Genomic DNA, 14300 nt, shown 5'->3' on the forward strand with positions numbered 1-14300 from the left:
CTTCACCAATGCCCCCATTTACAAGGTAAACTATGTGGAAAGATCCTAGCTGATGCGTTAGTGGAGCTCAGTTTTGCTCCACCAGGTCTACAGTCTTCTAGCAACCAAAAACCAAAGGAGCCCAGACCAAGAGCAGGTCCCAAGGAGTCAGGTCTCAAGATGTGGCTCGGACGCTGACACCACGTAAGACCTTGGACATGCCACTGAACCTTTCTGCATTGGCCCAGCTTCTTCCTCAGTGATGTGCAAGGAGTCAAGAAAGATGACCAGGGAGTGTGGGTTCTAAGTTATTATGAAGTGTGGGTTGCTTTGCCACTGGGCCTCAAACCATTACCAAGAAAAGCTGCAGTCCCTGCAAAGAACAACTCTTCTCTGCCCATCCACCTCTCTCCAGGATGCAGAACCATCTGGAAAGATACAGTGCAGGGAAAAGAGGGGGAAAAAAGACCTCACATGACCCTTGGCAGGGCCTGAAGTAGAGGAAAGGTAGGAGAATAGAGTGAATCCTGCACCACAGACATCACGCCACCAGGAAGAACCCCAGCTCAGAGCATGGCAAGGCTGCTTGGGAACTGGGCAATGGCTCAGACGCAGACGACTGTGCCCTGCTCTTCCCCATCTTGGCTGACATTCCTCCTGGCGCCCACTCAGCACACTCCTGGGCTCTGGGTAACAGGAGCTTTGGCCCCTCCCCTAGCCCAAGGATTAAGTTTGCCTCCAGTAGTTCTAAGGCTGGGCTCTTCCGGGCCCTCCTCCCAATCCCCTGTACCTGCTTCATAAGAAAAATCATCAACTGTGGATGGCCCGCCCTCCTCCCAATCCCCTGTACCTGCTTCATAAGAAAAATCATCAACTGTGGATGGCCCAACCTCTCAGGTCCCAAGTAGTAGAAACATCACAGGTTCCAATACCTTCCTCCTCCCACAAAGGGGTCCTTTTGTTTCCTAGACACCCACCAATATTTGGCCCTAAGGCCCAGGAACTGCTTGTCTCTCCCCTCCTGTCAGCCACTGATCCCATATCTTAGCTGGAGATTGTCTCCAAGCTCAGTCAAAGCCCAGAATTCACGAGTAAAAAAGGACAATAAGCTGACCCAGCTTCGATCCTGCCTCAGTGGATGCCAAGGGCCCTGCTGCAGGAGCCAGGGGTCAGGGCTAGGGCCAGGAGGGACAGGATCTCTGAAACCAGAAACCTGACCCTTCCCTCAATTCTCCAAGCCCAACCTCAATGATTCCTAACCTTTTTTGACACCTTCATGCCCCTCAAACACTTTAAAGCCTGCTTTGACACAAGATGAGTTAGCTTCAATTTTGAGCCACCAATCCCTGACCACTCTGACCTCCTGTTCCTACCCTCAGTTCTAGCCAGGCCAATGTCACCACACCTCTCACAGACTTGCTCACTCCTCAGAGACACAGCCATGTCCACTGACCCCAGCTGGAGCCTCCCTTAGCTCCTGGAGTCACCACAGATTCCCCTCTTTCAAAGCTCCTCTATTCCCAGCCACATGATTTAGCTCCCAGACCAAAAAAGTCTAGGAGAGCTTTCTACAAGGATGAAAATGTTCTTCTGCACTGTTCAATTCAATAGCCATTAGCCACATGTTTACTGAACACTTGAAGTGTGGCTAGCAACTGATTTTTCAAATTTAATTTAGTTTAATCCATTCATTTTAATTAATTTTAATTTAATTAGCTATGTGAGAGTAGTGGCTACCAGATTGGACAGTGCAGCCTTAGCCTACATGTGTTAATTTCACCTTCTCTAAATAAGTTTCTTGACTCAAAATTTTACAGGCCATTTTTTACATGTGTATCCTCCATGCAACTAAGCTTATGACAGATACTCAGCAAACTGTTACCTACCTGTAACCATATTGCATATAAAAGAGGCTGGCTTGGTCAATGAAATTTTCCTAACCTTGTGACAACTCCAGCAAACTCCAGTTTGGGACACTGCCTCTCACCTAGCCACACTAACTGTCTTGGCCTCCACAGGTACACAGCATGAGGTATGCTGGAAAGCAGATGGTGCCTGTACTGTGGGGATGTGGGAGCTCTGGCATTTCCCTCCAACAGCATCCAGAATAATCATGAGGCTCCAATCATCTCCCCTTCACTAGAACAAAGGAAGCCACATCGCAGTGGCACTTCCACGACCTAGGGAGGGAGGACTGCTGGAGAAAGGAAAGGAAAAGAAACTACAGGACCTTGTTTTCTCTAATCCACGCAATGGAAAGATACACAGAGATAAGTTATGACAACATTCTATGTTTTATAAAGCAGTAACATGCTTCACCTAATCAGAGTTGCACAGCAGAGAAGAACAACGACACAGTCTTTAATTAAATTTGTTGAGCTAACACCTAAGGGTCACCATGACACAGTGAAGCAGTAAGCAGCTGAGGAACCCTCCCGGGGGATACAACTAATTAATACACAAATGGGTTGAGACTAGGTGTCCTTATCAAAGAAATAATAGAGGCCGGGCGTGGTAGCTCACGCCTGTAATCCCAGCACTTTGGGAGGCCCAGGCAGGCGGATCACGAGGTCAGGAGATCAAGACCATCCTGGCTAACACAGTGAAACCCCGTCTCTACTAAAAACACAAAAAATTAGCTGGGCATGGTGATGGGCGCCTATAGTCCCAGCTACTCGGGAGGCTGCGGCAGGAGAATGGCGTGGACCTGGGAGGCAGAGCTTGCAGTGAGCCAAGATCATGCCACTGCACTCTAGCATGGGCGACAGAGCAAGACTCTGTCTCAAAAAAGAAATAATAGAATTCCCATGTTCTTGTACAAAAAATAGTAAGTAAGGTGTCTATCAAATACTCTCTTAAAAGGGGGAAGGAGTGGTTAAAAAAAAAGCATGGAGCTACTGTTGAAGTTCCCCTCCAACTCTGGGGACTGTGCTCAGGAGCGGCAAATACCCACCCAGCCCCCTTCGCTTGTCAGTCAGGGCCTGAGGTGACAAAACAGCCCCTCACGCTGGAGGCACCCTGGAGCAGCAGGTGGCCACGTGCCTGAGCCTGTGGCTCAGTTAGGAAGTAAGTGGGAAGAAGCCTGAGACTGGGAGTCAGGCAACCTGGGTTCCAATCTTGCCTCTGCCAAGGTACCATGCTATGGTACCTTGAGCAAGTCACTCCCTCACTCTGGGCCTTGGTTTTCTCTTCTGCAAAATGAGGGGGCTGGACAAAATGACCTCCCAAGTCCCTTGCAACTCTGACTGGAAGCATGACTCAGAACTTAGCAAAAGCAGCCAGGAGAGATGGTGAGGTGAAGTCAAAGCACCCACCAAAAGCATTTAAATGGGAGCTCTCTGAGGTGGAGGGAGAGAAGCAGCAGGGTGAGCTGGGACTGTTTTTCAAACGCTGATTTCACTTAACAGGGCTAAGAGGTCACCGACTATAGGCAGAGAGAAGAGCATCTAAGCAGCTGCCAGCTCCCATCAACTCTCAGGGCTGCAACATAGCAGACTTCTGAACCCCAGCAGACGCTGGGCTACTGCCCTCCAGCTCTGCCCTAGCCCCCCAGCATTGGCCTCGGCACACTGCAGAATAGAGGTCTCCTCCCCTTTTCTCAGGCACTTTCCCAAGGGGGTAATCCCTCTTGCCCCACTCCATCTTCCTCTCCTGCTTTATAATCACGAGACTTCTGGTTTTGAAAACCATTTCACTACTCAGCACCTGAGGTTAATCAAAATTCAAGATCTAGAAATCTCTTTGGTGTGTGTCTCTGGAACAGCGTTCTTTGAACCAGATTCCCCCCACAGCTGTAATTATGTCTCAGCCAATATTTGGATATGGAAGTGCTGTTAACACCGCTGTCAGTCTCCAAATGCCTTGTCTCTCCTTTCCTCCTCCATTATTAAGTTTTAACACAAAGACGTGTGTGGGAAGTCCACAATTTAACAGTTGAGTCAACTTAAAAGATCTGGGAGCAGGCTGCCTGTCAAAACAGACTGACTTCACTCTTCACCCACTTCTAACCTGAGAGGGATAAACTATGAGTGTTATTTAACAAGCTGCTGGATTTTTCCTTCCAAAACTACTCAAAGTAGAAAAATATCTAAACCTCTCTCCCGTTAGTTACAAGAGAAATCTGAATTGCCACTCAAAAGCATTTTATAGAATGATTTTGTGCGTGTGTCTATTAAACAGAATACAGAGCAGAAGTTGGGAGCTTTTGTTCTGAAGTCTTTACATAATATTCCAAATATCCAAGAGAATGAACAGCCAGTGTCCCCAAACTACGAATGGGTGAAGGCAGATGGTGTCTCAGAGGGGACAGCAAACACTCCTGTAAAGACCGTCTGTCACTTCCTCAATGATACAGGTTAACTGTGGTCAAACTGTATTCACCCAACTCCAGTCCCCAAGGTCAGAGCCATGCTCAATCCAAACAACTCCTCCTCCTCCTTTCCCTTCAGTTTTGAGTAGGGCAAAAGAAGTCTAAGGTACAAATATTGAAGTGTTGAAGATACTTCTCCCCTCTCTAACAGTCAACACTAAACAACAACCGAGATCCCAGAGCAATAACTTCAGTAGAGAGCAAAGCACTCTGACAGGGTTGAGTATGAGAGCAGCAGGAAAATAATTCTAGAGGCCTTAAAATCTAGAAATGGAACATGCTTGCCCCGTACAACCCCGAAGTACTGGTGTTTTTTTTTTTTAAAAACATCTGATCGTATATTCCAATAGTTCCACCCATACCACATTTCTGAGTTTTGTACTTGATAACTGAAATACAGCTCGCTGTGGGGGCTGAAGGAGAAGAGAAAAATATAACACAGGAAGTATTTTTCTCCTCCTCCAATCATTGAGACACCCCAGGGGAAACAGACCTGAGGTGTCACCTTTAGAGATTGGTTTGACGTGAAACCCCTGTGAGAGGAAAACCTTGTTGGTGACCCTGCAAGACCGGTTCACACTTCACTGAGGACCCACCCATCTCATGAGACCTCCCAGTCCATTGTGTTTAACTTCTGAAGTCGATATTCTCACTTGAATCCTTATTCTCCCCACCACCACACCCCTTAAAGAAAGAAAAGGGATGGGCTCCCCCGGCTCAAGAATAATGTTTCCTCAGACTGCCCATCACGGCGCGAGTCCAGGACAGCAAGTGGCCCTCTCCACGAGGCGGAATCAGCACGGGCCCGGCCGCGGGTTACACACTCGGTTCACAATGATCAGCCGGGCCGCGAACACCACCGGCCTCTCCCGCGTGGGAGGGGGCCAGCTCCAGGATCCAAACAATCCCGCCCCCGCAGCCGGGGGACTCCCAGGACCCTCCCGCCGCACACCTCCTGGCCGGCGCGCCCCAAGGCGGCCCGGCTGCCCTCGCGAGGCTCGGGGAAGTGAAATCACACATTCCGGCTCCCAAATAAGGAGCGAGGCTAAATAAACCTCTGCGCTCCGACTTCTCCAAACCAACCGACCAACCGGCTCAATGAGTAATGGGCCTTTTGTGCCCGCAGAGAAAGAAAAAGGAGGGAGGAGAGGACAGGGAACCACCACCCCCAAAATCACTTCCTTGAGATAGAGTGAAATTAGCAGAAGTCGCGAAGCCAACCGTTCCGACTCGGCTGGATCCCGCTCAAACCCCAAAATGGCAGGGTCCCCTGAGTCCCCGGAGCGGGTCCCAGGACTCCCGCCCGGGAGCGGCCGGAAGCAGTCAGGGAGGCAAGGGCGCTGGGACCCGCCGTCCGCGCCGCACTCGGCACCCCCGGCCCGGCCGCCCCGCCCCGCCCCGCCGCGGCCACCCCTCCGCCCCGCGCCGCGACCGGCACCCGACGCCGTGGAGCTCCAGGGCCCGGGACCCGCCCCGCCTCCCCTCCCCGGACCCCAGACCTACTTTGAGGGCAAATTTCTCCTGGGTCCTCTTGTTGAAGATCTGCAAAACTTTCCCGTTGATGCCCAGCCCCAGGACCTGGCTGGTGACCTTGTAGTCATCGATGATGGCGTTCTTCTTGATCTGCAGGCCGGACTTGACGTGGAACTGCGGGAACTGCTGCGGGGGCGGCGGCGGCGGCTGCGCCGGGGGGTGCGGCAGGGCAGGGGCGGGGGTCTGCGGTGGCGGGGCCGGGGCGGGGAACGGCACCGGCGGGCTCTGGCCCTGAGAGTTGGACAGCATGGTGCCCGGGGGCGCGGGGGCACAGGCGGGGGTGCCCGCGGCCGCCCCCTCCTCCGGCTCCGGGTCCCCTCCCCGCCGCCCCCCGACCGGCTGCGAAGTTCGCTCCGGGTTGGAGCCGGCTTCCCAGACCCGGCCCGGCTCCAGGCTCGGTGGGTCGCGGGGCTCCGTGGGTCCCGCCGCGCGCCGCGGGCGCCCACCGGCCCGGCGCCCTCCCTCCCTCCCCCCGGGGGCCTGGCGCTCTGGGGACCGCGGGGCGGCGGGGGCCCGGCCGGGGGGAAGCGGCCGCGCGACAATGTACCCAGCCCCGGGCGGGCGGCCGCGTCACAGCCTCGTCTGCGTCCGGGGCCGGTCCTTAAAGGGGAGGGGCGGGGGGCGGGGCCCGGGGAGGCGTGGTGTGGGGGGAGGGGCGGGCCTTAAAGGGGAGGACGCGTGGTGCCGGGAGCTGGGAGGACCGCTGAGTAGGCTGGGGGCTGCTGCCTGGGGGACAGAGAGAGGGGACGAAGAAATCCTAGTTCTTAACCAAGGCCATGCAAAGGGAGAGGGGAGGCGTGTCAAAGGAGCTGCATAATTCAGATGGAAAATCCACTCCTCTCCAATTGTCTGGGCCTCTTAGCGGCAGCGAATTGGGAAATGAATGTATTTCCAAGGAAAGGGATGGCTCATAGGTATCCAGCTAGATGAGACCTCGGTGGGGGCGGGGGGGGGAGCTGGAATCACAGGAGTCATTCATCCCAGGAAAAGGTGTGAGCCAAAGGCGGGCATATTAAATATTTCCCTAACTTCAACGTTTTCCTCTGAGGTTTTTTGCATCTCTTTTCTCATTAATTTATTGTTTTTCAGTAAAGACGTATTATTGTGTAACCAGGAGCACTTTAGTAATTATACCTTTGAACATGTTTTCATGTAAATAAACTAAAAAGAATACAGGGTGGGAAGAGGATGGGTTGAGACTGGGACCACCTGAATTCCCGCCATCCTTTGCCACGGATTGACTGTGTGAGGCTGAGCAAGCCTTGCACCTCTCTCTCCGTGGGAAGAACAGCGAGACCTTTTCAAAGGTTGTGGGCGGAGTCAGAGGAGATAACGAAACTGAAGGGGAGGCCTTGGGGAATGCTTCTGATTTCCGATGTGGAAAAATTAGTCCGTAAGAAGTGGGTTAGCCCAGTGTATCTCAGGAAAAGCCCAGGAATCTAGCTGGACCCTGCATAGAAGCTGCCAGGAGGCCTCCACACACATTCTGATGCGGTTCGAGATGACCAAGTACATCCCTGCCGACCTCCTCCCACCTCTGACTGGCAGAACATTTGAGAAATGGCAAGCGACCCAGACAGGTGAACACAAAACCTCAGCTTAAGTCTTGGTAAGGCCACTTAGAGAATGAGGCTTGACCTATGGCCACACATGCCCCCTAATAGGTCCCCCAAAACCCCAGAGAGAAGACAACACCTCCAGAAGGGGCCCTTGGGGATAGAACTTAGGTAGGTAAGGGACAAGTGCCAATGTCTCTTCCCTCATTCACCTTTCCCAGAAGATGCTTGTGGAGGCAGGAATGAGGGGGAGGAGTGAGGGGTGGGAGTTACCCTCCCAACGCTGTCCTTTCCTGGGGCAGGCAGGGCTCTGTGGACTAAGGGGAGACATGGTTCCCCCAACACAAACATATGCTCTTCTCAAGCAGCATCTGTTTAGCTCCATGTACAAGGTGCCATGCTCAGCCCTGCAGCGGTGGATGTTGTTATCTGGTGGGGAAGAAGACAGATACCAGTGGCACAGAGAGGATGGCAGACACCTTCCTAGGAGCCAGAAGCACAGGGATTCTCTTCTGTCTGCAGCAGCCAGCAGCTTCCTCCCGAGTCTACAGGATAGATATGGTTAGACAGCTCCCCAGATGCCCCTGACTCTTCAAAGACAAAGACACTACCTCAGGCCACCGGGATGGGAAAACACCTTCACTCCACCACTTCTATAGCACTGCTATCACCTCCCCGAAGCACGCACAGGAGATGCCCAAGGACAAGAGGAACGCAGAGGTGGGAAGGTGGAAGGTTCCAACTGCTCAGGCTCTGGTCTGGGGCTGCTCTGGAGTCTGAGTTGGTCTTTTTTTTCTTTGCAGAGTCACTGGAGGCTCCCTATGGCTTGGTGTTGAGGTATCACCTGCTTTTCTCCACAAAGCTAGAAAGAGAATAACTTCCTTCTGCCTTTTCAGAGGCAGCAAGGCACAGTGGTAAGATGACAGGATCTAGAGACAAATGAGCCGAAGACAAGGCTGTCCTCCAGCTGGGTTACCTTGACAAGACATGTAACATCTCTCCATAGCTGAAAAAGAAAAGAGAAAAACAACAAAATCTACTTTCAGGGCTGAGAGAGAATAAAATGAAATAGTAATTATGAGAACACATCCTAAAGTATAAACTATACATTATCATGAAATATTAATTATCACCATTATTTGGACATTGCTGGTTTGCTCCTCTGCTCTGTGCTCATGGCCTGCGGATCTATTCCTGATATCAAAGCTGCTTTCCTACCTAGCTGGAGTTCCGGGGAGATGGTGAGGCCCGATGATCTAGGAATAATAGGACAACTGAATTCCCACCTGAGAGTCCTCTCGGAGTTGCAAGAGCCAAATAGGCCTAGGGGGCACACAGGGACTCTGAGGGTACATACATAGTAGATAGAGATTATATGAACTGCACACACAGCACCAGAAAACATACACATATATGAACACAAGACATAAGCACAGCGTGCCATGTAAAAGAATAAACGCCTAGTGGATGAATAATTGAGGAATGAGATGTGCTAAATGCAGAAGCACTTGCCAAGAGATCCTGAGTCTTAAGTTCCATTCTGATACTGACTCGCTATGTAACCTCATGAGAGCCCCTTGCTCTCTCAGTTCTTTCCTTTTTATCTGCAAAATAGTGACAATAACATCTGCCTTGCCTACTTTGTAGGGCTTGTGCAAGGATAAAATAAAATACTTTCCTACAGGAAGCAGTCCAAAGTCCTATTTGTGTAACACCAGGCTCTTAGCCATCTGTAATGAACTACTTAATAAATAGTTTTTATGGATGTGTAAAAGTGCTTCAAAACTTGAATGTCTATGCAAATAGAAAGTACTATTTTTGTCTACTATTAACATGCAAACACATATGCCATGCAATATAGTACACACAAAGACAATTTAAGGACCTCAGGTACATAGAAATGGATTAATTATAATCCTTGATTCATGACACACTCTCGTCATTGGATCATTGATCCATGCAGCTCCACTTTTATTGTTAGTTAATAATTATTTTTAATAATGCAGTAAGCACCTGTGAATCCACTACCCAAAATAGAAACTAGAACTTTGACAATAAGGTACATCTAACTAGATGATTCCTCCACACTCACTCCCCCAATCCCTCCATTTTCCTGGCCCAAGACCCCATCATCCTGAGTCCTATGTTCACCTTTCCCTTGCTTTCCTTTTTATATAGTTTTATTTCATGAAGGCGTGTTCAAAGGTATCATACAAGATGAAACTCAAATCATCTTAAAAGGGAGGCGGCCATGGGTGACATTAGCAGCAAGACCATGTTAAAATAAGAAAATGCCTTGTCATAGTTTCAAAGTATTCCTCACCTTCTCATGATGATGATGATGACAATGTTTGCTGAGTGCTTCCTGAGTGCCCAACACTGTGCTCATCCCTCTACCTGCATTGTCTCATTTAAATCTCATGACAATCCGTGGTTGAGATTGCTAGTTGGGTGGGCTAATACCTTTTTTTCCTCTCTTTGATAGTAAAGAGCCCCCCATATTTAGCTAAGCACAAGACTGCCTGGAATAAAAATTACATTTCCCACTTGAGCAGCCTCCATTATAGCCGGTTACATTCATAAGATTAAGTTATAACCAATGACTTGTAAATGGAACTGGTTTATGGAAAGAAGTAGGTCTTTCTTCTTCTCCTTCTCTTTTTTCTTTCCTGCTGGCTGGAATAAAAATTTCACAGCTGGAGCCATCTTGGATGGTGAAGTGGAAGTTACAGGTTGAGGAAGACAGAACAAAAGGACAGAAGGAGCCTGTATACTGGTGAGCCTGGAGCCATCATATCAGCACTGAACCACCTACCCAGACTTTTATATGAAAGAGCAATGAATGGCCTTCTTGTTGAAGTAACTGATGGTCTAGGTTTTCTATCATTCACAGCCAAACCTTATCCTACTCTTATACAGCACTATGAGGTCTGTACTGTTATCCTTACTTATCTGTTGTATAAACAAGAAAACTGATTCCCAGAGAAATTAAATAACTTTCCCAGAGTCATTCCACTAGCGAAGGACAGGACCCAAGTCTTTCTGACCCAAAGTCCATGCTCATGGTCCTTACTGTAGATCCTGAGCAGAGATACACTCACATATCCTTCTTAATGGCAGAAATACGGCATCTGCTATTTCTGGGCAGGAATTGCCTGAAGAGGTATGGGCTATTCTTTCCATTTTAGAGCAACATAAATTTTCCACACCTCAATTTCCTTCCATCTTGGCCTAATCTGTTACAGAATATAGGTCTATGTTAATTTGCATGACTGGGTTATATGATAGGATACATTGTGACAATCTTTTTCTTCAAGATTCCCCCACCCAGCCTTCACACCATCAGGGAGTAAAAGTTTCCTGTTTTACTATGACGTGGCATTATGAACGAGTAACAGAGGGTGGAAATTTATGGAGGTGGATCTCTTGGAAATTTTCAGCTAACACTCTCTTGATGAGAGAGGATCATCCACAGGCTGGCGGATCTGCGCATGAACACAGATAAAGCAGCCTTTGTATCCACTGCTAGTACCGCAAACAAAATATTGCAAGAAGGAGCATGATTTACAGAAGAAGCTCTGTCCACTAAAAACCCACCTTTGGAAAGAAAAATGGCTTAGAGCCAGAGAGAAATAGTCTTCGTGTCATAGGCTAGTATTTCTGTGATAAAATGAGAAATTCCCCCAAAGCAAAAGTGACAGATATATATACATAAGACTCATTAGTCACAAAAATTTCTGACCCAGAAAATGACCTCAAAATATTGGTCAGGATGGCCTCTATCATCCCTTCTATCTTAGCTCTCTCTGAAGGTGTTAACGGCTGCCTCGCAGAAAGGAATTCTACCCAAAGCAAGTGCCATTGGTAATGCCTTATTTGAGACATCCCAGAGGGGAAAAATCCTTCCCCTACCCATGGTGCCCTCGGTGCCCTCATCTGCACTTCATCCTTTGATAGTTTAATGCCACGGCAGGGAACAGCTGGGGCAGTGGCAAAGAATGCGAATAGGAAGAGAAAGAAGGAAGTACCCAAAGGGGAACAGAAACTTCACCTCTGCACATTAACAGACATAATGTGGTCCAAAGGGACTACAAATTAGAGTAATTAGGACTACAGTATGCCCAATTCTTTTTTTTTTTTTTTTTTTTTGAGATGGAGTCTTGCTTTGTTGCCCAGGCTGGAGTGTAATGACGCGATCTTGGTTCACTGCAACCTCCATCTCCTGAGTTCAAGCAATTCTCCTGCCTCAGCCTCCCGAGTAGCTGGGATTACAGGCAACTGCCACTATGCCTGGCTAATTTTTGTATTTTTAGTAGAGACAGGGTTTCACCATGTTGATCAGGCTGTTCTCGAACTCCTGACCTCAGGTGATCTGCCCGCCTTGGTCTCCTAAAGTGCTGGGATTACAGGCGTGAGCCACTGCACCCGGCCAGGATGCCTAATGCTAAATCCACAGTTTACAATGGGAAATGTAGGGAAGAGAGGCAAATATCCACCTGTATTCAAGAAGGCTTCCAAGGCTGTTGTCCTTGTATTAAAAGCATTGCCCTCCGACCTAGCTTATATCTGGCATATCAGTTGCTACTTAGATGAGTAACAGCCTGGACAATGATTGGGAAAGGAGGAAAGGAAAGGGGGAACTATCTAGGAACACAGTCAAGGTGGGTCAACCAAAAGGATCATCAGGTTCTTACCTGGTGACCTGGTGATGCCTGGATTTTTCTCCCTTGCTTAAGATAAGTAAATGAAAGTGGAAGGGTAGAAAAGGTAAAGGAGAGATATACACATGTGTATGTCGAATGGGTAGAGATTTCCTAAGGGTATAATGATCCATAGCTTCACATGAGAACATAACTTTGAGGCAGCAGAGCATGGTGGAATCAAATCCTGGGTTCTAATCCCACCTCATCATTCACTACTATACTTAACTGCACTTCATTGTACTGTTTGTATAATGAAGGATGAAATAATATTCCCTATATTAAATACAAGAGTAACATTTTCAATGGTTTCTGGCACATAGTACTTGGCCTCTATAAATGTGAGCAGTTACTATGCAACAGGTACTTTCATACTAACCATCTCATTCAATCTTCTCAACAATGCTCTAAGTAGTAGTATTTCTGGTATTTTGATCACTGAAAACGTCGTGGCTCAGAAAGGTTAAATAGCAGCCAGTCATCACACAACTAGATGGGGAAGATCTGTTTCCACATGTGTCAGAGCCTATGTTCCTAAATGCTCTTGAAAGTGGTCCAGCTACCTGACACCTGCCAGGCCGACCTGGGGAAGCCATCCCAGCCTGTGTGCATGGCTCAAGAGAAGGAGATAGTCTGCAACTGCAACTTACTCAGAGCTTCCAGAGACTGTCCCTACCACTAAGACAGACAGTTAAAGGCGATGAATAGAGTCATTTGAGCATTAATGGGTTTGGAATCTTAGCATTTGTAAACTTTTGAGGAAGTACCCAAATATTCGAGGTATATGTGAGATAATTTATGTAGTATATGTGTATTGTATATACATATATATACATACACGCTATATATATACACACTATATATATACATTATATATATACATATATATACACACTATATATATACATTATATATATACATATATATATACACACACTATATTTTGTTTTGTTTTTGCTCATTCCATGACAGATCGACGGAGGACCTAATTTTTCCTCCCACATTTCTTATGAAGTGGTGAAAACTACAACATAGTAGAGACAAAAGGGACATGTACAGCTAAATCTGTACCTTTCCTCCAAAGACCACCTCTACACCATCATATAGACGGTAGGTGTGTGACTTTAAAAACTAGACTCTCAACCCAGGTGCAGTGGCTCACGCCTATAATCTCAGCACTTGGGGAGGCTGAGGCAGGTGGATCACTTGAGATCAGGAGTTTGAGGCCAGCCTGGCCAACATGGCAAAAACCTGTCTCTACAAAATATACAAAAATTAGCCAGGCATGGTGGTGCGTGCCTGTAGTCTCAGGTACTAGGAAGGCTGAGGCAGGAGAAATCACTTGAACCCAGGGGACGCAGGTTGCAGTGAGTGGAGATCACACCATTGCACTTCAGCCCTGGTGACAGAGTGAGACTCCATCTCAAAGAAAAAAAAAAGAAAGAAAAGAAAAAGAAAAACTAGGCTCTCAGAACTTCTGGTGCACATTTATTGTACCACGAGATTGTACACTGGGTGCAGTGGCTCATGCCTGTTATCCCAGCACTTTGGGAGGCCAAGGCAAGAGGATAACTTGAGACCAGGAGTTCACGACCAGCCTGGGCAAAAAAGCAAGACCTTGTTTCCACAAAAAAAAAAAAAAAAAAAAATAGCTGGGGATGGTGGCAGGAGCCTGTAGTCCCAGCTACTCAGGTGGCTGAGGTGGGAGGATTGCTTGAGCCTAAAAGGTTGAGGCTGCAGGGAATTGTGATGGCATCATGATTGTCCCACTTAACGGACAACAGGAGCCCTCCTGACCCAGGGAGGTCAACAGAGGCAGGCCCTCTGTGCTATTTGGTTAGCCTTGTATTTGGGAGCTGACAGGGAGGGAATGGGGCACTGCCAGCACCATGGTACCCAGGATTCTCCTAGATGGGCGCCAGACACTACTTCCATATTGTGTAATACACAATAGGCATTGTGCATTGATCTTAGTACTTTTGTTTCTTTTTTGAGACTGAGTCTCGCTCTGTTGCCCAGGCTGGAGTGCAGTGGCACGATCTCAGCTCACTGCAACTTCCGTCTCCCAGGTTCAAGCGATTCTCTATCTTGTGCCTCAGCCTCCCAAGTAACTGAGACTACAGGCGCATGCCACCATACCAGGCTAATTTTTGTATTTTTAGT

At 48.4% G+C, this 14300-nt stretch overlaps 1 protein-coding gene and 1 long non-coding RNA gene across 4 annotated transcripts in view; one reads left to right on the forward strand and one right to left on the reverse strand.

Moving 5' to 3' along the window:
• Positions 1-6456, reverse strand: part of MAPKAPK2 (MAPK activated protein kinase 2) — a 49400-nt gene extending 42944 nt beyond the window's left edge. For both annotated transcript variants that reach the window (XM_055233747.1, XM_055233748.1), the window contains exon 1: positions 5852-6456. In XM_055233747.1, the coding sequence (XP_055089722.1) occupies positions 5852-6130 (279 nt within the window). In that variant the 5' untranslated portion in view covers positions 6131-6456. The remainder of the gene's footprint in view (positions 1-5851) is intronic.
• A 118-nt stretch (positions 6457-6574) lies between these two features.
• On the forward strand, positions 6575-9209 carry LOC134731954 (uncharacterized). 2 transcript variants are annotated; one of them, XR_010114698.1, is made up of 3 exons: positions 6575-7490; positions 7806-8157; positions 8241-9209. It is a non-coding gene; the product is annotated as an uncharacterized lncRNA (long non-coding RNA). The 2 variants fall into 2 exon arrangements; XR_010114699.1 differs by having other exon boundaries at positions 7806-9209.
• The last annotated feature ends 5091 nt before the right edge of the window (positions 9210-14300 follow it).

The sequence above is a fragment of the Symphalangus syndactylus genome, chromosome 19, assembly GCF_028878055.3.
Source record: "Symphalangus syndactylus isolate Jambi chromosome 19, NHGRI_mSymSyn1-v2.1_pri, whole genome shotgun sequence".
Classification (NCBI taxonomy): domain Eukaryota; kingdom Metazoa; phylum Chordata; class Mammalia; order Primates; family Hylobatidae; genus Symphalangus; species Symphalangus syndactylus.